The 27,955-nt window shown below is 36.4% G+C and overlaps 1 protein-coding gene across 1 annotated transcript in view; it reads left to right on the top strand.

Moving 5' to 3' along the window:
• The window catches only part of LOC134669045 (collagen alpha-1(IX) chain-like), a 218,527-nt gene that overhangs the window by 158,638 nt on the left and 31,934 nt on the right, over positions 1-27,955 (top strand). The window contains exons 4-8 of the mRNA XM_063526571.1: positions 5,925-5,996; positions 6,365-6,415; positions 9,542-9,626; positions 10,301-10,347; positions 21,228-21,338. Of these exons, the coding sequence (XP_063382641.1) occupies positions 5,925-5,996; positions 6,365-6,415; positions 9,542-9,626; positions 10,301-10,347; positions 21,228-21,338 (366 nt within the window). The remainder of the gene's footprint in view (positions 1-5,924; positions 5,997-6,364; positions 6,416-9,541; positions 9,627-10,300; positions 10,348-21,227; positions 21,339-27,955) is intronic.

The raw sequence follows: 27,955 nt of genomic DNA, 5'->3' as shown, positions 1-27,955 counted from the left end.
CGCCGCCGCCGGGCTTTTTGACCACGCCGCCGCCGCCGATAAATGATCGGCGTGAAATCGGCGTGACCTTGAGTGTTGTTAATTAGCTATTCTATGTTGGTTTTTGAATTACAATATACCGGGTGTGGCCTGTAACACGAGCAAATAATTAAAACATAGATTGTACTCCTCAAACGGTGACACTTTTGTTCAACAACTTTTAAAAATTATGAAGTATGTAGACTCCCTATTTTTCATACAAAATAAATATTAACTTCAATGGACGCCATCGCCACGCCATATTATTGTGATTGACGTTGCTTGTCACGCCTTAAACATAACAAAATTCGCAATACATTGCGTCTTAGAATAAACTTTAAAGTGTATTAAGAATCAAACCACAAGTTATTTTTAAAAGTTGCTGAACAAATGTTGGTCAGTATGAGGAGTACAGCCTACAGTTTAATTTTTTGCTCGTATTACAGGCCACACCCGGTAGATTTTTTTGTATTATTTATGTTACAGTTGTCAAATATACATCACTCATTATTTAAATGAACCTGAATAGCCAGTTGCAGAAACTATTAGACACACCAATTAAAGTAACTGAGTAACCCTAAGTAGTCGTCAACTGTTAACGAACGAAAGAAGACTGCTGCTAGTGCTGCTTATACCTTGGACAGCTAGAAGAACAAACTTCTCCATTCTGTAAGAGCTCTATATCGCCACTCATCTATTCCAAACATGCCATGGGTGAGCCCTTAGCTTCTTCGGATATATTATCCAACGCATGATGTGGAGAAACACATTAATTTAAGCCGAATGAATGGCAAACGTGCTCGAGATGGAACATGTGTGAGATGGTCGAACGCTATGAAGAGGTCGGCTTGCTGCAGTCTGCACCGTGCAGTCCATACGGCTTATGACTGCAAGAAATGGAGACAAATTAGATGTGGTCGCGAGCCTCGGCAATGAGAAAACGAGAAAGAAGATACGTCTCAGTGAGCCTGGTGCTTGTACGACAAGAAAACTATTAAAAAGAAGCCACAGCAGTGTACTATGTCTAGCAAATGTCAAGGATATATGAAGTTCTGTTTTGTTAAAGTAAAAAGTACGTCATTTTAATAGGATAAGCCATGGAAAGCTTGAGAAAACGGAGAGTTACAGATTGGATCGAAGGTCATTGGGAGCAGAAAACCTCTTAATGAAAGCTAGTTACAAGGGAAACCAAGTTATTATACCTATCCTATATTCATTAACAAACCTTATTTTACTCACAGCATATTCAAACTATACGTAGTTCATTGACCAGCAACCTGCACTGATCAAATTTTCAAGAAATACAACAAATTAATGATTTTTCTTAAGACGTAAGAAACGTCTACGAAACGTTTTCTTAAGAAACTTGAAAGTCAAGGTCACGCCGATTTCACGCCGAAAACACGCCGCCGCCGCCGATTTTTTGGCAAACGCCGCCGCCGATCATTTTTTAATCGGCGCACACGTCTAATAGAGGTTTACTAAAGGTGAAATTATGTCGGAAACTTGAATCGACAATAAGGTCCCTTTTCACAGATAATGTTATATGTTTGTACTGTGCAACGAGCTATCTGGATTATACTTAGTGGCTTCGGGCTTAGTTGAATACAGTAAGTACTCTAGCGCGGTGGGTGCGCGTAACTTGCGTGATGTGCGTCGGGAAATCGTATTCTCGTAAAAAGTGTGTGTAAAAACAAATGTCACAAAGCTTCTTAATATATATTGCAACCAATTTAGGTAGATACTTAATAGAATAATACTATGAAATGAATTAGTTACGCGTGCGCCGGGAGATCGTATTCTCGTAAATACGTTAAAGTGTATGTAAATACAAATGTCACAAAGCTTCTTAACCCTTAATTTGACACAGTCAAGTATACTTAACACTTACTTTGAAAAAATGTAGGCATGTTATTTTTTACGTAAATTCGAATTCATTAATTTCTATGTATCATTTATATTATAAAGAATAAAGAAAAAAATAAAATCTTACTGGCATCAATGTTATATGTTAGTAGTGAATCAACATAGCGAGTAGAAAGTCGACACTGCGTTCTATCCAGGTATTTGTTAAATTTTTTTTTCGATTCTATTACGCGAAATTTTACCGCATGTACTATTATTATATTTAATTATAGTATTACGTATACTCTACATATCACACTTATTCGTCAAATCAAGTTATTTACGTGTAATAAGCAAGCATACACAACTGTTAAGTATTTTTGACAAAACATTATAAACAGTGTATTAGAAATTAAACAATCTGTTAAGCATTTTTAACAAAACGTTATGTTACAGTTTTAATTATTTGACAAATTTCACTGCCTACCTTTATATTTTGCCATAATAGAAGAGATTGAATGCTATAGTTTGATTCGTTATACATTTATAGCTTAGTATGCAACAAAGCGAACGCTACTTAATATCAATACACGTTTTTTTATAAAACTCCGTTCAATTTGGCCTATGGCTATTACATTCAAGGAAACTAAATGAAATGGTTAATTTTTTTTTTTATTCAATTCAATTCAAATATACTTCATGTAGGTGGTATTGTGTATTTTTTTTTCATTCAAAATATTTAAATGCTGCAAGTACCTATATAAGTAGCGTTGTTGTAACACTGGCATTATATTAAACTCAATCAATGTCATTTCGAAAATCGTTAACCCTATATTACTGTACTTGCATTTCGTAGCAAATATATGAACTCATACTAAACATTGGTATTTTGCTTCGATTAAATGCCAAAAAAATGTTTTTATTGTCTTTGATTCGATACCCTTTTTTGAAATTTGTTAAGTATATTTAACACACTAAGTTTGACGAACGTACGTTTTTGTTAAAAATACTGTACATTCGATTTTCAGGAAATCTTACAGTGATATAATTTTTAAACATTTTTTAGGACATATTTAAAGGCATAATAATAAATAAATGTGCATATTAAAGTTAAAATCAAGTTTTTTATTTTCTGCCAAATTAAGGGTTAATATATGTATATTGCAAACAATTTTGATACCTGATAGAATAATTTATATTGAATTAATTACATGTGCATTTAATGTGAGTATTAGTTATTTGTTACCCAATCGTCGGTCTTACAAGCAGTCTACACGATTCGCTTAAGTTATATTATTTAAAAATTAAACAGGTGACTGATAACCTATATCAATTTTCACTCGCGATCACGTATACAGGGTGATTCAGGAGACGTGAGCAGGACTAACACTGCGCATTTCGTAAACTATAAGCAACGGTTTCGTATCAGTATTAGTGAGTTTAACGTTAATTTTGTAGTCGTGTTGAAAAAAAAAGTTATTAATTTATTTACGACATGCATGGTCACCCTGAAATTAGAATACCAAACTACCGATATTCTATGTCAAATTGAATGTCATCACTGTCATCACGGTCTGGTTACTTTTGAAAACTCGTATCTCACCAAGTTTGACAGTTCATTTTCTTCGTAATCAAAATGCTGTCATTACGGTAAAAGAGGTTTTATGTTTATTAATTAGGTTTTGTAGGGTGACCAAGATTGTAGAGCAGTGGTTCTTAACCTGGGGGTAATTACCCCCGTGGGGGTAAAACTGGTATTTTACGGGGGTAATAAACTAACCTAATATAATAATACAACAAACGTACACGTTTTATTTTTTATTACCATTGGGAGGAGGGGTAAAATCAGGTTCCCTAGTTAGTCATAGGGGTGACCGGACTGAAAAGGTTAAGAACCACTGTTGTAGAGAATTAAATTTATCCTCACCAAAAAGTAAAAAAATAGGAAAAAGTGTGGTTGTTTCACCTAAATACGGCGATGATCGATCAATTATCAGTTACTGAGTGTGTAGGATTAGTCCTGCTCACGTCTCATGAATCACCCTGTTATAGGCACTTACACAAATAATTGTGTCTGTGAATTTGTCATTCGATTTAATATTTATCTCAAAATCAACACTTCCATGCAAACGGCGTTCTACAGAAGGTGACTGCTAAATGCTGATTGACACACCAATCCAATAGGAGCATTCCACGGGCTGTCCCGTACAAACGCATTTTATTTCCTGTGTTGCGACTTTTTTCTCGGATTTTAAAGTAGGCGATTATTTTTCTGTGCATATTTTTGACCATTTGTCATTGAAAAGAAAACTCTTATAGCTTTAAATCTTCAGAAACTTCGCGTTTGTACGGGACAACGGTAGACAATTTCATGGAATGCTCCAATACTCGTATTTTGACACTCTGGATTGAGTAGGATTCAATTGTGACGTTTTCAACCAACACCGCAATTCACCACAAGAGGTACCACATTGTCGGCTGTCGATAAGGTTGATTTCAATAAATATGAAATACGTAGCGCCTTAATGAGAACCAACAATAAATACCCTTTTGGTGTGAATGGCACAATTTAGAATAACAAGGATTTTTTATGTGATATATCAATAAATATTGCTTTAAACTTGTTTGTAATAAGAAAATATGCCTAACCTAAAAAAAAAGACAATTGAATACATTTTGCGCACTATTATATAATGAACATTTTTTTCCATTTAAAAACAAGAACCCCCTACATTAGCTAAAAAGAATAAGCGAAAGTAAACGTCCATTAGCCTCGTATTTTGTTCCCACTGAGAGTTTCCTATATTTGGATCAATGTTTCATCTCCTTAAAAGCCATTTTCCCATAGGACTGAGTAATAATTTCTTATGAATACAAATAACACAGATGTATTTAAAAATATGACAGATATTCCCTTGCTGTATTTTAGATGTAAAATATCGTTAAAATGTTTGCTCCCTACTGGGTAATTATCTTCAAACAGTTTTTATACATGAAAACTATGTAAGTAATTATTACAACATTTAATAATACAGTTATAAATATAAAACATTAAATTAACTTAAAAATTAATACAAACTATAAACTTAATATGACAGCTAAATATAGTATATTTAATTTAATTACAATAATAGTAATGATGGTCTACTTTAAATCTATATTAACATACCTACCGTTATTTCATAATTTTTAAGTAATTTAAAAACGTCTAATTTTGGAGCAAAGTAAGCATATTTTACGGTATAGGTACTTATTTATTATTTAAAAGAGGTTCAGTTAATGTTTGACTTCCCGTTGAACAACAACTGAACAAAGATTCCAAAATTGAAAAGTTAAAATTCGAGAAAGAGTTTTAACTGGTTTTAAGTACTTTGCTACTTAGAGCTTAGTAGGTACTTGCAGGGTGAAATACAACATTTTTCACAGGTCAAATATAGGTCATATCATCTGTCTCTGCTGAAATTATAGGTACACAAGTGCGGAACAAATATTAACAAGTAGCCATACCGTATAAATATAAAACTTTGCCCTTTAACATAACTTTGTACATGCACCGCGTCACAGTTCAGTAAAAGCGAAATAGCTTGAAAGTAGTTACAGATATACACTTTCTTCATTTTCTTCGGGAAGTGTATCTGAAACTACTTTGCCATTTAACATAACTTTGTCCACCGCGTCACAGTTTAGTAAAAGCGAAATAACTTAAAAGCGGTTACAGATACACTTTCTGGAGAAAGTGAAGAAAGTATATCTATAACTACTTTTAAGTTATTTCACTTTCTGGAGAAAGAGAACAAAGTGTATCTATAGGTAACTACTTTTAACTTATTTCGCTTTTACTGAACTGTGACACGGTGCGCAAAGTTATATGAATGGGCAATATTTTATACTTTTACAGTACTTCAAGCAAGTGCGATTTTCGATGAACTAACTAACTAGTGTACTGCGAATGAGTCACGAACATAGTAAGTAATAAAATTTTAGTGAGCGGTTGATACGTTGTCAGACTACTAAAGGTACTAGTGATGTGGAAAAGTGTCGTAACCTTAGTTATCATACAGGGTGCATTTCAAGAGCTGAAGTTGTACGGATCCCCGTCACAGGCTGAGGTGCAATGTGTCAACACGTTCGAGGTAAGTGAGTTTTGTTTTGTGGTAGATTTGAGCAGTTTTTATAAATTTTCTTATTAAAACGTAAACGTCAAATTACAATGGAGTTTTGAACAATATTTGGTAAATGTATTATATATTTTAGCTTATAATACTGACCTACCTATTATATTCAACAGAAGTGTTGGCATAAAAAAATATTTATAATAAAATTATATTTACTTAAGTAATTATTAAATTGCGTAGTTGTGATTCTGCATTACAGAGTGTGATTTTTTTCTATTACTTTTTTAATGCATAATGTAATTTTACTATTATCAATGAAAAAATCGATTCCTCTAATGTAAAAAAAATCTGCTCCTCAGAAATGTACAATATTAACGTTTTGACAGGAAATGGGTAAAGGCAGCGGTGCAGACGAGATTGACATTGACAATTTTTTGGTGATTACTATAATTATGATTTTTTTATTTATGTTGGATTTGACTCACTAACACTGAGGAGTTCTGGTGGCACATTCATAATGAATGTGTCAGAATAACACGTTTTGCACTTTGTGGTGTCCAAACTAACATCTTTTTGCACAATACTTACTAACAATGCAATTTGTGAACGTTCATTATATATATTATGTATAACACTTACCTAACTGAAAAAAAAGAATCATTCTGAAAACTTTTTAAATATTGGCAAACTATGTATGACATCTGATCGGAGACTAATTCTACATTATTATGAAGTATAAGTAAATAAAATAATTTTGTAACATAGATAATACCTATAAGTACCTATAAGTATGCATCAAGTAGGTATACTTATACTACTTTTTAAAATTGAACATATATAAAAATAACATTTTTTTTTAATTTTATTCGTGTTATTTAATCGAATAATTAATTCCAGAATGACCAGAATAGGTGTCATTATAAATTACCGTATAGGTACTATAAACTTTTAACTCGATAAATACCTACATATACAATTAAGTATACATAATTGTTAGGTAACTGATGACAGTATTACTGAGCACTCCTTTATCTGATACGATATTGCGGCCATCGTCCTGTTCACAATAGGTGATTAAAATAACAAAAGTGCATTGAGCGTTATCGGTATTCAACCAAATTATAGGCCGGCGAAGTGCCTTAGGCATAATACATCTTAACTTTATTTTTTGCAATACAAGTAACAAAAATGTATTGTCTTACGAATGAGCATTTTCGTTTTCTAGGATTGAATCGTAGTCGTTCACAGACTGACTACTGTTGGGTAAAACATGATTTCGAATGTGGGTATTGCGACCCATACTATTTAAATATTGCAGATTTGGCTTATCTTCATTTTACGTTATTATTTGGTGTATGCAGGCATACGTTGTTTAAGTAGGTATTGTACAATTTTAAACTATAAAACAAAGATTTTTAAATTATAAATTACAGTTACAATAACTATATACCTATGTTCTTAGATTTCCTACATTACTTAGAGTTATAGTTAGGCTAGCTTTAGGTACTAAAATATTTAGAATGCATTTTTCATTTCGTAATTACTAATTAAAGGTTAATTTTAAAACTGTTACAAATTTATGTCACATTTGACGGAATTATAAAATACAATTTATCTTATATAACTTATCAATAACACATGCTTGCTTTTTCAATAAATCAGCGGCCGCAGCATGGTTCCATTTTTATCACCTGTAACAATGCCTGTTACTCTCGCACATACTTGTTAGAACGTGACAAACATAGTGTAAAGCGAAAATGCGACCATGCTACCTTCACTGCATAGCTACCTCAATCTCCAACTAACCCAATTCCTAGAAAATAAACACTATCCAAGACAATCAAGTGTGCTTATCAAGCTGTACTCGTACCAAAGAGTAGGTATAGTAAGACCCATGTTTATTTAAATTTTTTTTTCATTTTCATTTATATACTATAAAGTACATAATATGTGCATTACATGGTATGTCGTTACAGGCAATCGAATACTTAAATAATATAATAAAATAAAAATAATTAAATAAAATAAAAATACAATAAATCGAAATTAATATAAAAGCAATTGTTGTCAATCAAAATAATTATAAAATTTCCCTTCAATAGCCTATTTAACATTTTGCAAAGTTATTCATGTCAATATAACTGTTTAAATATTCGGTCACAGAGTAGAAGGCATGCTTCCTAAAATTATTAGATATTTTATTTTTAAAACTATTATATTTACATCAGCAGTATTACTATTTTATTTATATCAGTGCCAAACTGGTGGTAGCAACACTAGCAACACAATAGGTACTGTAGTGTATTGACAAGCTTGCTTTAACTACGGTTGATGTAATTTTAATCGATGTACCGATATTGTTCGATTCTTAAAGAAGTAGGGTAAATTGTCAATTACCGACCACCGGTTAGTAACTAATAGCCACCCTAAATTAAAAATGAATTCTATTTATCTATAAACTGAATTCATTTTATACAGGTTTCAATAACTGGCGATCCTTCAATAACTAGCCACCTTATTCTAAAATGAATTCTGTTTACAGGTGAATAGAATTCATTTTTAGTTTAGGGTAGCCAGTTACTAACAGGTGGCCAGTTATTGACGAATCACCCTTAGTAAGACTATAACGAAATAATTAGAAGCGATAGCCAATCGGTAGAGCCAATCAATATTTCTGTCAACACATTAATCAGGTTACCGCGCTTGGCAATCGCTTCAATTGGGGTTGCAAATGATCAATTGCGATTGTCAATCTTACGTGCTGACAAGCGCACTTCATTGTCTCGGGACTATTTTATTAAAGTACTTACTTACCTATTTTAGGGCCGACACATATGGATGGCATCCGACAATTTGAATGGGCAAGCCATGCCCGCAACCTAACTTCACATTCTTCCTACAAATTGACTGAGATGCAATTTATTTGTGTTGACTTTATTTATTTTTATGTGCATTTAGTCTTAAATATAATTAAGAACGGGTCACTCACGTATTAGTTTACATGTGGAATGAATTTTCATGATAATGACACACGCGTGTGTTGTTTGTGGCGGACACTTCCATACATAGTTGCCATTGAAAATTCTGACTGAATTCGGTTTGTCAAGAATACAGGTTTATTGTAATGAATAAATAGTGTAAAAAATAATATCCTACCGTTCAGGCTGAATTTCCAATCTAACTACCTACCTAATTATATGTACAATCGCCTGCGCTCGCGGTGTTCCATTGTTCCACCCTTAGTAAGTATAGGGCGATACTCGTTTGAACGCCTTGCAGGTAGCAGGTAATAAGGATTAAGGTAATTTTTAGTATTCCGTACAAAACTTTGTTCACGGAACACTTATGGGATCACTTCGGTCTTGCAAATCAGTTATTTTAACTGGAACACCGCGAGCGCGTGCGAATGTTAATACAGTCATACATATTATGTATTAGCCCTTAACCGAATGCAGTCATGAGTAGGTATTTGACCCAAACTAACCATTAAATTTGGAACCATCCAGTATAACGAACATTCGGTAGAAAAAACTACCCCTTTACTAATTACTTTACTCACACAGGTGGACCAAGAAGAAGGAGACGTGGAAGGCTCAGGGCGCTTCGGTACGATGCCTCCTTTCCCGCCTCCGCCGCCCGGACTAGACGGTATTAACTCGTACTTGGCATAATACTTGGTGGTTATGCTGGTGGTAGCACGAGCGGTTTTGCTGGACAATTAGACAAAGGATTAGCCGCTCGGGGCCAGCTACGAATCGAAAGACTATACTAGTTAATTAGGATCGCTATATAATATGCAACATGACATGTTCTGTAATTCATATGAAAGTGTGACGAGTGACATTTATAGCGGCATTTCCACTTTTTTGTCACAAGTTTATGCATAGTTGGCTTACACGAACTCTAGCCTATCGGTAGGTAAGGCTTACAAACTGTGGGTCAATTAATGAGAAATATATACCTACCAAATATACTTTTATATTTACTAGTCACTGTTCATAAAGTATTTAAAAAATTGTAAGGACACCGAACTAAACCCAGTAAGGCTTACTTGACTCGTATTATATACCAATCTTTGTTGGAAGGTCAAAGAACAGTTTTTGTTGCTACTATAAATATTTCCACTCAAACCTTTCAACCCTCGAAAGTTGGATTTTATAATTTTCCGTTGTTATAAATAATAGACCAGACTGATCGTACAGCAGAAAATGTTATAAAGAATTCAGTCCCACTTGTTTTATTCCATGAGGTAAAAACGGTAGACCTAATAAGCGGAGTCAAAATTAGAAGGAAGATAAAGTTAACCTCCACTTATTTTTCAGGTTATCCAATGGCACTTAGAGGTGAAAAAGGCGAGCGAGGACCAAGGGCAAGAATCTTATTTCTATATTACTCTAGCGCTGAATTTTTATTGGAGTTTACTTATCTAATAACTACTTTATTATGCATGAATTTGAATTTCATGCACAGCAAACAATAAATAGACTAAGACAAGAAATCTACATTCATACTTTTAAAGAAATCTGACACTGCACTCTTAATTTGGTCTAATATAATTTTCTGATATTAATATTATTATTTTTTGTATGAACGGGTTCCACGTTACACTTACATGCACAGTAAAGAACCTAGTTATCGTAACTTTGTTTACTTAAAATAATAGGTACACTTTCTTAAAAATAAGAATATTTCGTAATGTTTACTATAATAAAAATTGTTTGTTTTAACTTATAAGTGTGCTTATGCCCGCTAGACAACAGTCTGCCTGATTCGAACTTCAAGATACGTCAAAGACGTGTATATAAGTGATGTTTTTAATTGAGGAAATGTCACTTTTAACACTGACATACCTAATCCATATCGTATACAGTCGTAATATTTGACGTATCTGAAAGTTCGAATCAGACCGACTGTCTTTACTTTCCGACATAGTACGTCATTTCAACGCTATCGAGATAAGAGGAATTATCGCCCGTTCGCGCACTTCAGGTATCATCGGTGGTATCACGCCGCGAATTTGACACTGATGAATGTACTCGACACTTGATGACTGCGATACAAAAGGACATAATGTATTAGTTATAAAATGAGACATATGACCTTTTAGCCGAAGGAAGAGCCGCGAGCTTTGGGGGAAAGGGTGTAGCAGGATAAGCCTTCAAAAATTGCCCCCAAAGCTTTGAGTTCAAAACTACTACCAGTTGATGCCCCGTCAAATGAAAATAATCCACACCAATTTTTAACCCTCTACTGCCGCCTGGAACCCCGTGACATTCATTTAACCCTAAAAAGTTTTTATTTTTTTTCTCAAAAAGTTAAAACGGACAATTATGAAATTTTTCATAAATGTTGATGTCATCTATACAAACTATCAAAAAAAAAACTAACTCTCTACTTACTTATTTTCCTAGAAAAAAACCTAAATAAAAAAATAAAACACCCTGTATATCAGTTCAAGCTCGTCGTACTATCACCATTTTTGTACTAATTATTAACCAACTACCTATCTACATAATATATAAGTTTCATGTAAATAACAAAGGTGGAACAGTGTGAAAATATAAGTATTGTTCATGCCTACATGGTACGCATGTAGGCATGTAACACGCTTACCTAACTTACGATGACGATATTTAAAAAAAAATATCGGCCCGCCTAACGGGACGCCATTTGTTATTGATTTTTTTAATTTGCAAAGGAGGATGAATGAAACTCATTAATACTTATTCGTGCAAGTATTTTTATTTATATATTTTTAGTAACGTAACATAAGTGTTACTCCATGACAACAAACTAACTATAAGATGCTAACTACTAACATAAAATACAGCCTGTATTTAGTCTTCATCGCTGTTTTCATTTATTACAGTCAGATTATCTACAAAACAATCAAATATATTTGTGAGAATTTCTGCTGGCTTTATAATTCTAGATATATATCTAGCATTCGTTAGATAGTAAATCACTGCAGCAATATGTGAGCAACAGCCTGCAGTTCGGTTTCCATTCGGGCAAGTGCAGTAATGGTCGGTGATGCTTGCGTAATTGTTTTGATTGGGAATGTAACGAATGAAAATATGATAAGTCTTTTTATTTATATGTCGCGATTTGATATGAATTCTTAGAATTTCATTTTCCTTTAAATACTCTATGTTAATTGACCCGTCCGGATTCTGTAGTTCCGCTAAGTAGCATATTGATTGTTTTAATTGATATGAACCTCCGAAGAATATATGCAAATCATCCTGTGTCAGCTCTGGAAAGTCCAATAGGTCATTGCTTGATATGTTTTTAAAGATAGTTTTCTTTCTTATCCATCCATTTTCCTCAACTAACTGTGCCATGTTATTAACTGTCATGTCAGATTTAGTTTTTAAATGTGTTATTATTGCATCAGTGTTATTTGTGTCACTAAGCAATCTCCTTCCGTATTTATTATTTAAAAAACAAGCAATTCTACATAATGAGCCGATATTTGGTAATATTTTACTGTCGACTTTATGATCGAGTAAACGATATTTTTGTTTTATTATCCCGTGAACAGATTCCACTACCCATCTTACTTTAGTTACAACCCGCGATTTGTTAGCTTCAGTAGTGTCAAGCTGTGCTCTGTTTCCTTTTAAGGCAGGCATTAACACGTTCAGTCCCTTACCCTCCAAATCATTTACTATATCTCGGAAACCGCGGTCAACTACTACTATATCACCGGGTTTCAATAGCTTGGATAAACCGTTTTTATCAGACATTATTTTTTTCATTATCGATGCATCGTTCAAGTTAGCGTTGAATGGTCCAACCATATCTATCACATACCCATCAGTTGTGCATATTGTAAAGGGTTTACACAGAGGAGTTTTTTTTTGTCCGGAATAAGATTTTTTCTGATATATATTATTAGAACTTTTCTGATGTCTAATGTACGTGCCATCACATATAATAATAAGCTGCTCATTACTAGCATCAAGTATTTTTTTTGCTACCTCACTAGTTCGAGACTGTATTATTTCTCTGGTGGTTGAATATATTCCGAAATATGATGGAAGAACTTTTTTTTCAAAGGCTGTTTTAACTGAAGTCACATACTCAGAGACTAATTGATGATACTCTAATCCAAGAATGGAGGCCAATAGTTCGTCACTATTTCCCGTCCTAAGTTTCATTAAAAATACTATTATAGCCTGTATTGATGTTCTATTAATAGACTTTCGTAAGCCTAATATCTCATCTAATTCGTAAATATCAGGCCATGTCAATCCTGTAAAGGCTATCAGTTGATGGTCTGTAATGCAATGATTTGATAATGCATTAAATGGTGTGCAGCCATGACTCAAATTAAAAATATGACTAATGTCTGACAAAGGTACTGAGCTGTAGTTGGAATACGGCCTAAGGTGCGATATATCATTTTCGAAAAACTTTTTCTTCATTAAGTGGCTCTTGCAACATCTATTATTTAAGGGTACATAAATAAGTTTTACTGAATAGCACTGTAATCTTGCCTCAAATGGTACAACTGTTAGATTTTTGCTAGAGCCACATATACAGCAGTATTTATGTGTTGCAATAAGGCGTTGAAAAGGAAGTTCTACATATTCTTCAGCTTTCGGGCATGTAGATGTGCATAGCATGAAAGTCGCATCCACGTCGTCATTACTAGTATCTATGTCCGGATTTTCAATAGACTGTGACTTCCTTTTGTATATTTGTAAACGACAATAGTTGCATAGCACATCACCCTCTTCAACAGTTATCTCAAAAGTAGCAGATATATACACTAGGTCATCATTTTCAGTCAGAGTTTTAAATTGTCCTTTAACTTTTCGAATGAATCTCTCACATTTTACACACTTTAAAGACATACTCGTAGCTGTACCTACAAGTGCTTACTTATAAATAAAAGTGATTACAAATGCAACATCTACACGCCTATCTTATTTGTTATCATTAATTATCATCGTAATCAATTATCTAAAGTAGTTACACAAACTATCTAATGAACTCGGACATGGATATCAATATTCGTTATTTTCTATTGAATACAATGTATGATAACATCGAGGACAATATAAATCGGCGTAAGTAAATTGGCGGCGTAAGTTGAAACACGTGATTTGTTTACGATATCCACAGTTGCCACAGAAATCGCTTGTTATGATGCCTTCATCCTCAAGCCACGGCGAAATATCCTCACATGGAAGACAATTCAAAAATAACTGATTTTCTATTGTTCTTGGAATCAGCATTCCGATCCAATTTCTTGAAAATGATCGCTGAATACTTTTTATCTGTATAACAAATACGAAATAAATTGTAAATGAAAATATACAAGCTTCCTATTGACTATGTTTTATCAATCTTATATTACAAGTATGATTGTAACCCGTAAACATAATCGACATTATTAATTAAATATCAGAAAATCATCAATATATAGTTTTCCTTTGTAACATGCTAATAAAACCGTAACATTGGTTTAAACAAATAAATATATCTACATACGAGTGAAATTAACACGCCACTGAATTAGCGTCATGTCATGTCATATACGCATAGGAATAGCTTGTATCAACTTATCTCGGAAAAATAAACAGTTCCGAATATATATCCAAAATACTCTTGCCACAGGAGCGTAGCCGCATGAAGGATCTAACTAATAACATACTATACTCTACAGTTAATAAGATATATTAAATAAATTCATCGGTACCCACTCGCTCGTCCAAGGACAGTCTCCATTCATTCTCTAAATAAGTTCTTGCTTTTTCTTGTAGTGGCGTAATAACAACTTGAAATGCCAGCTCATATAAGGACTTAACTCGTTTTTTGAAAATATTAGCAATTAATTTTCTTTTCTTTAAGTTTAAATCGCAGTTTGCAGACATTTTTTTCTTTTAAAACAGCAGCAATGCTTCACGCCAAAGACCGAATTACGAAAAAAATATTTGAAAATCGAACACGGCCAGCATCACGGCCGAGGGCCATTTTTTTTAATTTATTTCGCTTGCAGGACTCAAGAACTTACATAAAATGCTAAGTAACTCAATTACGTAGTACCTTTTTACAAAACAATAAAGTAAAATAAACAGAAACACTTGTTCGAATAAGTATTAATGAGTTTCATTTGTCCTCCTTTTCAACTTAACAAAAAAAAAATGATTACGGATGGCTTCCCGGTTGGCGGGCCGATATCTTTTACTAGTGTCGTCAACGTTTGGTAAGCGTGTTACATACATGGTACGTACTGAACAATACTTATATTTTCACACTGTTCCACCTTTGTTATTTACATGAAACTTATATATTATGTAGATAGGTAGTTGGTTAATAATTAGTACAAAAATGGTGATAGTACGACGAGCTTGAACTGATATACAGGGTGTTTTATTTTTTTATTTAGGTTTTTTCTAGGAAAATAAGTAAGTAGAGAGTTAGTTTTTTTTTTGATAGTTTGTATAGATGACATCAACATTTATGAAAAATTTCATAATTGTCCGTTTTATACTTTTTGAGAAAAAAAATAAAAACTTTTTAGGGTTAAATGAATGTCACGGGGTTCCAGGCGGCAGTAGAGGGTTAAAAATTGGTGTGGATTATTTTCATTTGACGGGGCATCAACTGGTAGTAGTTTTGAACTCAAAGCTTTGGGGGCAATTTTTGAAGGCTTATCCTGCTACACCCTTTAATAGCGGCGATTACTCAAACAATTAAGCTTAATTTAAAAAATATTCAGTTGGGATAAATGTTTACTTGTAACCAGTGCTTGGAAAGAGTGTGAGTTTGAAAACGTAAGTAACAGTGATCATACAGAGAAAATAATTATGGAATTCTGAAGTGATCTTACACGGCTTTAACCTTTTAACCGCCAGCAATTTTTGATCGAGCGTGCTCGTGTCGCCACCGACAGTAATTGTACCACGCAGAGTAAGGTTGGCATAGTTACGGGAGTTATAAATGTGCTGTAAAAACCAAATCAGATCTTTGTCTTATTTATCAGACTGTGGCGAAATGAGCTGAATATGTAATGTCTTATATATCAGACTCTGGCGGTTAAAGGGTTAAACAAAATAAAGTCCGTCTAAGCTAACTCTGCGCCGACTTTAACAGAACAAAGTAGCAGTGATATTATAAACGTCATATTTTCATAGAAATTGGATGTTTAATGTTTATGATGATACTTTCACACTTTGTCTTAGCAAATGACATGCAGAGTTATCTTAGTCCGACTCTAAGAGCCTCTTTAGGACAGTTTTAACTTTCAATAATGTAAACAAAATTGTTCTAAAATGCTCTCAAAACATGCTCACACCCTTAAATCACTTTAACATTCTAACGCCCAATTCGGAATAAACAAAAGTGCGTAAACGCAAAACACACAGAAAGGCTGCGCATGTATTGTTTCATACAATTTATCGACACGGCAGACATATTTGCTATACCTTAAACAAAAACAACATCGTTAACAGACAAAGCCGGTCTATTTTTTACCTTAACACAGGGAAAATAAGGATCACAATGTAATTAATGAGCATTGTCGCTAAGCTCTCTTTTGTTTTATTTGGTGATATTTTGCACGCGCTCTAACGACACTGGAATGTGTGGGGATATGCGCTTGTTCGGACCTTTTCGAGTTTTCGGGAATTTGTATTGGTTTCAACTTTCAACCCTTTCATTACCCTTCATATTATAAATACTTACAAATAGTTTTGTTGTTGTTTTAACAATTATTTAAGGCCTTCAGGTATTTGTGTTACGTCCCGAATTAATTAAGCATTTTATGAAAATATTTTAACAATTTTGTTATGAATATTATCATCGGAACACCATATAGATATATAACCAATAACAAAAAAATCTTGCATGTTTTTGAATAACTACAATAAAAACATTAAAAATTAATGTATTCAACCCACTATCCAAAGGCAATTTCACTTTTCCAAGTACCGGGAAGTGACCAGCAACAAAATTTACGACAAACTACTTTCAAGATTCATCAGAATTCATTCAATTCAGAAGCTTCGTCGGCAGGAATAATTAGAGCACCCCGCTTCGCGCCTATTCATCAAAGCTCCGATTTGCTCAGTTGTCGGAGCCATTAGTTGCAATGTGAACACAGTACGAGTAGCCGGTGCGTCATAATTTACAAGACGCCACGGTACAACGCCATACGTAACGCCATCTGTCTTAGTACGGGTCTTAGTAAGAAAGAGCAAAGGTTAAGCTTGGGTGCTTGAGCAGAGCGGGTAAGATAGTTGATCAACTAGTTAGTTAAAAGTTTTTATTTAGCAACTATTTTGTTTTTTTGTAAAAGCTCTCCATACCTGGACTGAAGGTGTTCGTAAGGCCGGACAGGAAATGTGGAAATAAATCCTGCAAATTGTTTTAATTTTAAAATAAATCCTGCAAATTGTTTTAATTTTAAAATAAAACAATTTGCAGGATTTATTAAAAAATTAAGTACTAGGTAAGAATAAAGAATTTGTTGGGGTATATAAATTATAGATACAATACATACAATTGTTGAATTGTTCATTCCGCTATATCCGGCACAAACACTTATGCCTTATATAACTTATATTGTAACCGTTCCGGTTTCAGTTGAGATTTGTAGTCTATTCTATAGTTGAGTATTTACAAGAGGTACCTAAAGCAACACGTTATTTCTTACAAGCAATTACAAGTGATTTGGTTCAGATATCAGATTTTTATCCTAGTAAATGTCCTTAACGTTAAAAATATTGCCATTATCTTTTACAATCAGGATGGTGAAAGTAATTAAAACGTAAGAGTTGTGTACATAATTGTACTATAAAAATGTCACAGCCATTGTCCTATAATAATACTTTGGAGCAATTCATACTGTGTCCCAAATACAGAGAAAAATCCTTTTTGATAGAATAGAAATTCTATTAAAGTTTCTATTTTAACCCTGGCTCAAATTCAATTCCATCGCGCGCTGCGAAAAGTTAAAGTAGCATTGTGTTTGGTCCGGTAAAGTACAGTCAACTTTAGATAATACATTCGGTGCTAGCGCATTACAGTTATTATGCTCCCTGTTCATTGTGTTTAATATGTGAAGTAGAATGCGTGTTTAGGTATAAAATATTGTGTTGTGTTTTCTCTAGAAATAAAAAGGCTCACCTTAGAAAAAAATTAAAGTATTGGAAAATATCTTCACAAAGTCGATTGTCTTGTTTCTAAACCGAACGACACTAAGAATATTAAATTCTGTTCTAATAAAAAAAAAAAAAAAATCATAGGACAATATTATAGGACATTCTTACACAGATTGACTAAGTTCCACAGTAAGCTCAAGAAGGCTTGTGTTGTGGGTACTCAGACAACGATATATATAATATACAAATACTTAAATACATAGAAAACAACCATGACTCAGGAACAAATATCTGTATCATCATACAAATAAATGCCCTTACTGGGATTCGAACCCAGGACCATCGGCTTCGCAGGCAGGGTCACTACCCACTAGGCCAGACCGGTCGTCAACCAATAATCAATATTTGGAAAAAAATCAATATTTGGAAATTTATCGACAGCTGTAATAGCTACCAGTTGGGTGCCTACTTATATTAGGTAATATCTACATACTAAGCCAGTGAAGCATACTAAAGTCATCAGCCATCATATTGTAATAAATAACGTTCATAGCACAGTAAGTACCTATATGTACAAATACTTTAAGTTGTTTCCGACTAATTAGGTTTTTTAAGAATCGTGAGAATTTAGCCTCCGCCATACAATTTTGAAGTTACTATTTCCTATTACTTCCTGTTTTAAAACGACAGTCATACAAATGACAAACTTGGCGTGAACATTTACATGTCACGGATTGTTTCATTCTCCTTTTATATAAACTAGTCTTAATAGGTATCGTTCAGTGTCATGGGCAGAGCAAGTGATGTATGAACGTGTTGAACGTGGCTGAGTATACTTGCACAGTGCTGGCACGCGATGCTAACAAACAGTGTTAAGTTTGCTTAATGGCTGTAGGTATACCATGGCTATCATGAGAGGGTTAAACTTCATTTGTTACTCGATCTATGAAACTTGGTTTGGACATGGGGCAGATCTTTTTTCCGTACTTTTTTATTTGTATAGATGGAATATGTTTTTTTTTTCTAAGTGGTTTCTAGTTTCCACAAATAAAACCTCAAAATTTTAAGAAAAAGACAGGATTTCTGATAAAATATGAATTCATTTTATTTTCAATATCATTCTTAACAAATAAGAGTGGAGTTCAAATGTTTTCTATCATAGTAGGTAATATTTCATGCTTCAACAATAAAATTTCCAACTTTCAGAAGAGTAAGTACCTACAACATGGAAATTCTTAGAGTTATTTTGACTTGACCTGCTTCTTGAAAGATCAAATTATATACTTCGATACAATTTTGGTCATTTTGATATGACTAATAAAAAATAATATTAACTTACATATTTGGAACAATAATTTTCTGATCTAAAATGATTGACAAACCTCATTTCTATATACAAAGCCTTATAATTAATATTACAGTCAATTTAAATTTTCAATGACGGCATCGCCAAATTGTTGTAGTCCAATCACTTAGGGCTGTTAAGTAAGTAACTGATTAACGATTAGTCAACGGAATATTTATTACAAAAGGGAGGCCTAAAAGCCTCGCTTAAGCTGTCATAATGAAAATTAGATGGGTTGAAACAAATAGGTATTTTACTTAAAATTGAAACTTGGTATTTGACTGCAAATTAAGTCGTTATTCCGCTGTTTTCGAACGACAACCTGGGGCCCATTTCTCAAAAGCTTGTAACTTGTAATACAAGTGGAAGTCCCTTTCTAACAAAAGCTGTCAAAGAGTGACATCCGCTTGTATTACAAGTTACAAGTTTTTGAGAAACGGGCCCCTGATATTTCTAAGTTAATATACATATAAGTTGAATTTTGTACGTAATATGTATAATAATCAGTTATTTGGAAGGCGGAGGAAATAGGTATAAACCCAATTTTTCACACATGTACCTACATTTCATATATTACAACACAAACACAAAATCGATATGGGTCAAATAAAATATGAATATTACTTTTTAAATACGTGATTACATAATAGGTATTACTTAAAAAAAATTCAATAACAATTATGATGTACTAAATAGCATTGGCAAAATAACAAAAGCCATGAATTATACACGCCAGTAAGAGGTATCTTTTGCCATGTTTAGGTAACTATAGCTGCTTACAAATCATATCGTCTTGAAAGCGGGTCGCTATTTTCCAAAGTTAATTTCCGGCCGACTATACCACAACCGATCGTGTGGCCCGATTGCTCGACATTAAATTGTAACTTTTGACGACACGCTCAACAGGGCTTGAAGAACTGGGTATCCTTTGTTTGTTTTTAATGCGAGGCACGCAATGCCGCTCTTGCATTGTACAAAAATACAGCTGAAAACGCGCCCCCTAATTTATAAAAAATATAAAAGTTGATTGATGAAGCCTTTGTTAATACGAACTTACGAACACAGGCTGTTTTTCCACCTTTAGCCATATAATATTCGAGGAGCTAAATAAATAGTTCATTCTAAGCAACTTTTACGATTACGAAACAAATTACGATTCATGGCATCAATATCAAAGCCTATAAAACTTATCGGCTCGATTCGGGAAATGAATTAGAGATTCACTAGATATTAAATAGTAAAGATATGTGACGTTCCATGGAAAAAGGTACCTTATGGCGGCTGGCGCTTACATCGCATAGCGCCGCAATAATATTGGAGTGATGTTAATAATAGCGTAAGCGCCAACCGCCTTAAGGTACCCTTTGACCTTGGACGTCACATATCTTTACTATATCGTATCTAGTTAATCTCTAATTCATTTCCCGAATTGCGCCATATATAATTTCAATGACAGCGTCTGCTGCAAAATACAACAGCTAGATAGAACCTTTTTCCTATATTGGTACTTAACAAATTTGAGCGATCATCGTAGTAGGTACATTATATTTTAACTAAACAACATTATTTGGTTTAATATATCAATATACCTTAGCTTGATTAATTTCGGGGGATGTTGCTAGGAATTTAACACCCCCCTCCTCTTTGTATAATAGCGATACATGTTTTTATTGATTTATATTCGTCAATGTCGAGCGCTGGGACGTTTAAGTTACTAACAAAAAAACCTTCAACATTGATTAATTTTCGAACAACATTATACCAACTAATTTAAAATGTACATTCCAGGGTATACCCGGGGAGTCAATCCGGGGTCCTCCAGGCCCGCCGGGGCCACCGGGGCCTCCGGGCCCGCCGGGGACCACCGCCATCGCCGAGATCTCAGGCTCAGGTGACGATGTAAGTAATTGAGTAATTTAAAGCTCATTCCACTAAAAAGTATCGCAAGTGACGATTTCATTGCGTGCTTTTTTATTATTAATTTATGGCTGCTATTTAACTGATCACCAGATTTAATAAAATTTAATACCAAAAAAATATATTTTACCACCCTAAAATAATGAATGATCACCAAAATTATAACACCATTTTAATGTGAAATGATTACCAATTTTATTACATTTTACTATCCTTTTAAAGGAAATGACACCAAACTAATCATTATTAACCCAAAAATAGTAAATGATTACCAAATTTCAAACCCCATTTTAATGTGAAATGATATCCAAATTTTTACATCTTGCTATCCTATTAAAGAAAATGACACAAAAATAATCATTGTAAACCCAAAAATAGTAAATGACCACCAAAATTAGAACTCCACTTTAATGTAAGATTATAACCAAATTTTTAAATCTTGCTATCCTATTAAAGCAAATTACTCCAAAATAATCATTGCAAACCCAAAAATAGTAAATAATTACCAAAATTGTGACCACATTTTTATTAAAAATGTGCAAATATTTAATATAATATTATAAAATTAATTAATCCACTTCGTCACCTTTTTCTAGTAGCGTTTTATTTCTGTAACAGTCGCAGTTCTAACCTAACCTAACCCATTTTTCTAGTAGCATTTGGTTACTGTATGGGTCGCAGTTCAAACCTAACCTAACCCACTTTTCCAGTAGCATTTCTTTTCTGTAAGGGTCGCAGTTCAAACCTAACCTAACCCACTTTTCCAGTAGCATTGCTTTTCTGTAAGGGTCGCAGTTCAAACCTAACCTAACCCATTTTTATAGTAGCATTTGCTTTCTGTAAGGGTCGCAATTCAAACCTAACCTAACCCACTTTTCTGATAGCAGTTTGGTTCTGTAAGGGTCGCAGTTCAAACCTAACCTAACCCACTTTTCTAGTAGCATTTCGTTTCTGTATAGGTCGCAGTTCAAACCTAACCTAACCCACTTTTCTAGTAGCATTTCGGTTCTGTGAGGATCGCAGTTCTAACCTAACCTAACCCACTTTTATAGTAGCATTTCGTTTCTGTAAAGGTCGCAGTTCAAACCTAACCTAACCTACTTTTATATAGTACCATTTCGTTTCTGTAAGGGTCGTAGTGCTAACCTAACCTAACCCACTTAACTGATAGCAGTTTAACTTACTTTTCTAGTAGCATAACGAAATGCTACTAGAAAAGTAGGTTAAGTTAGGTAGGTATGCGGTGCGGGGTACGGGGGGTGAGCGGGAGGGGCTAGTAATGTTGGCATCAGTTTACTTTATTTGGTAATATGTATACATTTTTTGGTAATCATAGTGGTTTATTTAGGTGAAAATATCGCATTAATTTGGTCTTCAAGATTTGGTGATCATTGTTCAGCTTTGGCTTTGTATTTTTAGGAATATTTTTTGTAAATACTGTGGCAACACCAAAGTCACGGTTCGAATTTAAATCTTGCTCTGTCATGAGCTGTCAGAGCCAGTATGTCATAGAACTACTACCAGTGCACATCACATATCGCTATTCTCGTTAATGTTCTCGCAATTTTGTTAAAAGCACTACTGCCAATCTCTAGACTATTTAAAATCAGTGCTGTGTAGCCGAAGGACGCCGTGCCCATCTGTGCAGTGGAAAAACCTAGGTCTAAGTTGGCCGACTGAAGGTAACGGTTCTGAGCTTACCTCTAGCTTGCGACAAGGGCAGCCCGGACCACCACCAGCAGTCCACAACAGAAACCAACGGTTCAACCCACAACCACCGGATTGCAAAGGTAACTTCGTCTCACACTATCTCGCACTTAAATTTAATTCCATATGTTAATTTGGCATACAACAACTTTCTTGCTCAACCGGCCCTAAAGTATTCCCCTATCGTCCCATTTTTTACAGTCCACTCTTTCGCCAGTGAACATTTTGGTTCTTCGAACCGGATAATTTGAAAAGTGACCTTTGGTTTTTCGTTTGTCGTTGTCTGTTGCTTATTCAAATTCGTTTCGTCATATCATCTGCTTAATTCTAAATTTAGGGTAGACTTATAAAAAAAGTCGAGGGTAAGCAAGAAAGTTGGTGGTCGTGTAGTGGTGCTTTAATAAAATCATTCGGTCACTTATTTAATTGCGCTGGCAACATTTTTCATAATTGTCAAGTGTCAACTGTCAGCTGTCTGTCATTGAAGTTGTGGAAGGTGAATTGCAGTTTGTTTTGAACATTTTTTTGTGTATTTACTGCAATTTTGTGTAGTTTTGTGTTTATTAATATGGGAGGCAGTGATAAGTCTGGCGAGAAAGATGATGCTGGCGTAGACACGGTGATGATTGCTCGTGATTATCAGGTAATGAGAATAGAGTATTTGCAAATGTTGTCGGATGCTGAATTAGCTTTGTGTGACGAGAGTGAATTGTGTGCAATTGCGAAAAACTTTCATGAAGCTCAAATAAAACTTTTAAGTGCTGCTCCGCGAAGCGAGCACCGCGAAATTTGTTCCCATACCGCGATGTTCGACTCGAAGGTTAGGGCAGTGAGATCGCGTTTGCAGAATAGGAAGCAGGCCTTTGCTGGGGCTTCCGGGGTATCGGGGACGCCGCAGCCGGTCTTGCCGAAGTTGCCGAAGTTACAAATTAAAGCTTTCGATGGGAAAATTGAAAACTGGGTAACATTCATACAGTTGTTCAATTCTTTAGTACATAAGCGAACAGATATTGCCCCTGTTGAAAAATTACACTATTTACTGTCGAGCGTGCAAAATGAAGCATATGACCTTATAAAAAATTATCCTGTCACCGATGACAATTATAAGGTAGCATATGAGGCGCTGTACAAGCAATATAATAAAATTAAATTAATTGCTACAACTTATTATGATAAGCTTACTCAGTGTGAACCTGTAAAAGTGTCTCGGCCTAGTGACCTACAGCGGGTTCATAGGGTCTTTACTGAAAACTTGTCAATATTGAAAGGTTTCAGCTTGCCGGATAAAAACTTTTTACTTATTCAGTTACTGTGGTCGAAGCTGGATAGGAGCACGAAGGAGCAGTTTGAGCTAGAACACAACTCCGATGATATCCCGGAGTTTAGTAAATTGCAGAATTTTGTTGAGAAAAGATACCGAGCACTAGATGCTGCAGGGTCAACGGGCTTCGTTGCTAGTACCCCTCAGCCTAGCAGTAGTAAGCCTTCTAGTAAGCCAAAAATGGCCTTGGTGGTCACTGCTCCAACGTGTGTAGTCTGTAAGCTGGCTCATAGTCTTGTATCTTGTCCAACTTTTTTAAAATATGACCCCGCTGATCGGTTCAAATGTGTGAAAGAAAATAAGTTATGTATTCTATGTCTGTCGGGGTCTCATTCTGTCAAGTCCTGCAAGTCAAAACAGCGGTGTGAGCAGTGTCGTTTCTCCCACCATACGCTGTTACATTTTAATAATGCAAATGTGCCTGCCTCCCCGGCTGTGGATGTAAATAGCTCGAAGCATCCGTCTGACACATCGAATCCGCTGGCAATGGTGGCAAGTAATGTGGCGGCCTCTTCTTTGTTTGCAACTGCCAAGGTTTTGGTGAAGAATGCCCAAGGCGACTTGGTAGCGGTAAGGGCTTTGCTTGACTGTGCCAGTGCTTGCAACTTTATAAGCGAGGAATGTGCAAAGAAGCTTGGTCTCCGGGCAGAATATGGGAAGCATGCTGTGACTGGCATTGGTGATGTGGTTTCTAGGCCTGGTGGCACATTGTCATGTACTGTCTCGTCCAGGCTCGGGAAGTCTGATATTGCTATTACAGTAGAGGCTTATTTGTTACCAAAAATTTGTCCGGAAATGCCAACGGATCATGTTGATGTCTCATCATGGCGACATATCAGGGGCTTAGAGTTAGCTGACCCTCATTGGCATATTCCAGGACCTGTTGACTTGCTGCTGAACGTCAACATTCTCGCTTCTTCGTTACGCCCTGGTTTAACCCATGGGGCCCCTGGCCAGGCGACTGCCCTCAACACCATCTTCGGGTGGATTTTGATGGGTGACGCAGGCGACTGTGCAACGGACATCTGTCGTTCTCGGTTCCGTGGTAACAGCTGTCAACTGGTCGTGGGCAGGTTATCAATTGACGACTCTATTAAGAGGTTCTGGGAGTTGGAAGATGTCCGCTCTCCGAACACCGTCATTTTGTCGAAGGAGGATCAGCTGTGCGAGGAATATTTTCTCGCTAACTTTCGTCGCACAGAGGAAGGTAGATTCGTCGTTCCTCTACCTTTCGCTGACACTTCCAATAAACCCACCTTCTCGGGCTCTCGAGCCATTGCTCTTAGGAGATTTTCGTCGCTGGAGCGAAAGTTACTTAGTAACTCCGACTTCTACAAAAACTATGTAGCCTTTATGAAGGATTACGAAAGCTGTCGCCACCTTGAGGAGTGTGACCCTCCAAGGGTGGATGAGGGGAAGTTCTTCTACATCCCCCACCATGGAGTATTGAGGCCCTCGTCAACCAGTACTCCTCTCCGGGTCGTCTTTGACGCCAGTGCCAAGGACAGCCGAGGCATCTCGCTAAATGATGCGCTACTGCCAGGGCAGAAGCTGCAAAATAACATTTTCCACTTGCTCCTTCGTTTTCGGTGGCATAATGTTGTTTTCACGGCCGACGTCAAGCAAATGTATAGACAAATTTTAGTGTCCCCGGAAGATGCTGAATATCAGCGTATCCTATGGCGTCCGTCTGTCAATGAGCCTGTCCGGGACTATCGGCTGCTGACCGTTACTTACGGCGTTTCGTCCGCTCCTTACCAAGCTCTCCGAACTATTGCTCAGTTGGCAAGGCAATCGGGTGAAGAATACCCTTCCGGTTCGGCAGTTCTAGACCGCGACATCTATGTCGACGACGTGGTGTCTGGAGCTCATTCTATCGAAGAAGCACGGAAGCTTCGTTCGGAGTTGTCGACGATATTAGCTTCTGGCGGTTTCCATTTGCGGAAATGGACGTCGAACCACCAGGAGTTCTTCGACGGTGTCCCCTCCTCAGACTTGTATTCTGAAGACTTTCGGGAGTTCAACTCCATTGGGGACATCTCACTAAAAATTCTTGGCCTCTCGTGGTTACCTCAGGCAGACGACTTCACCTTTCGAGTGGCTGTCGAAGATCGTCGGTGCACTAAACGTACCATCCTCTCGGAGATTGCTCGGATCTTTGACCCTCTGGGCCTTCTCTCACCTGTGACGTTCTTAGCGAAATATCTCATGCAGTTGCTGTGGGTCTCAGGTGTCTCGTGGGATGACGACGCGCCAGAGAACCTTGTATCCGAATGGCGAGAGTTCAAAGCGCAGCTGCCTTCGTTGAGGTCCGTGTCTGTCCCGCGTCGTATGGTCAACGATTTCGTCTCGCTCGAAGTTCACGGGTTCTGCGACGCCTCAGAGCGAGGGTTTTGCGCGGTGGTTTACGTTCGAACGTCAGGCGAGGACGGAACGCAGTACGTCCAGTTGGTCTGTGGTAAATCGAGAGTGGCACCCCTGCGTAAATTGTCTATACCACGTCTCGACTTGCTGGCCGCGGTACTACTTGCAGACCTAGTGGAGTCGGTCGCAACGGCTCTGGAGCCTCTCCACAAAATCGACAAGGTGTACGCGTGGTCTGACTCTAGCGTTGCGTTGACTTGGATAAAGTCTTGCCCTTCCAAGTGGAAAACTTTCGTGGCTAACCGCGTGAGCCACATCCAGGAGATTATCGCTCCTGATTGCTGGCGACACGTGAGGACTGGCGACAACCCTGCCGACTGTGGGTCGCGGGGCCTCTTGCCGGACGACCTGGTCCACCATAGTAACTGGTGGAAGGGTCCATCTTGGCTCGTGCTGGACAAGTCTGACTGGCCTAAGTCAACGTTATCAGTCGACGTGGATGTCCTACACGAAGAGCGCAAGGTGACTGTCCTTACTGTCTCTGTGCAGGAGACGTGGACAGACAACTTAATGAATAAGTTCTCGGCACTGAGGACACTCCAACGTGTCCTCGCCTATTGTTTTCGTTTCGTGCACAACGTAAGAAATCGGAAGACGCCCAACAACTTGTTGGACGGTCCTCTAACACCCCTGGAGATTAAACAGGCGCTTATGTTCCTCGTGCGTTCTGTTCAACAACACCACTTTGCTTCGGAGATCGAGAAAGTGAAAAACAATCTTTCGAACTTTCTCCCGAAAGCATTTAAGAAATTGTCTCCATTCCTCGATGACGCGGGTCTCTTGAGGGTGGGCGGACGCCTGTCGCGAGCTTCTCTCGAATTCGATGTTAAACATCCCCTGTTGCTACCTCGCGACGATCGTCTTACCTCCCTCTTGATCGACGAGTACCATAAGCGTTTCATGCACCCAGGCGTCCAGACGCTTCATAATTTGCTGGCGCAGCATTTCTGGATACTGTCCCCAAAGCGAGCTATCCACGCTGTCACGTCAAAATGCATGAAATGCTTCCGTGTTCGACCACTCGGTGCTCCTGCGCCGTTCATGGGCGACTTGCCGTCTTATCGGGTAGCCCAGCTCAAAGCTTTCCTGAGTGCTGCTGTCGATTTCGGGGGACCTTTTGACATAGCTCTGGGTCGCGGGCGAGGTA

Source organism: Cydia fagiglandana, chromosome 11, assembly GCF_963556715.1.
Source record: "Cydia fagiglandana chromosome 11, ilCydFagi1.1, whole genome shotgun sequence".
NCBI classification, from domain to species: domain Eukaryota; kingdom Metazoa; phylum Arthropoda; class Insecta; order Lepidoptera; family Tortricidae; genus Cydia; species Cydia fagiglandana.
The sequence above is the reverse complement of the archived record's forward strand: the minus strand, read 5'-3'. Positions and strand labels throughout refer to the sequence as shown.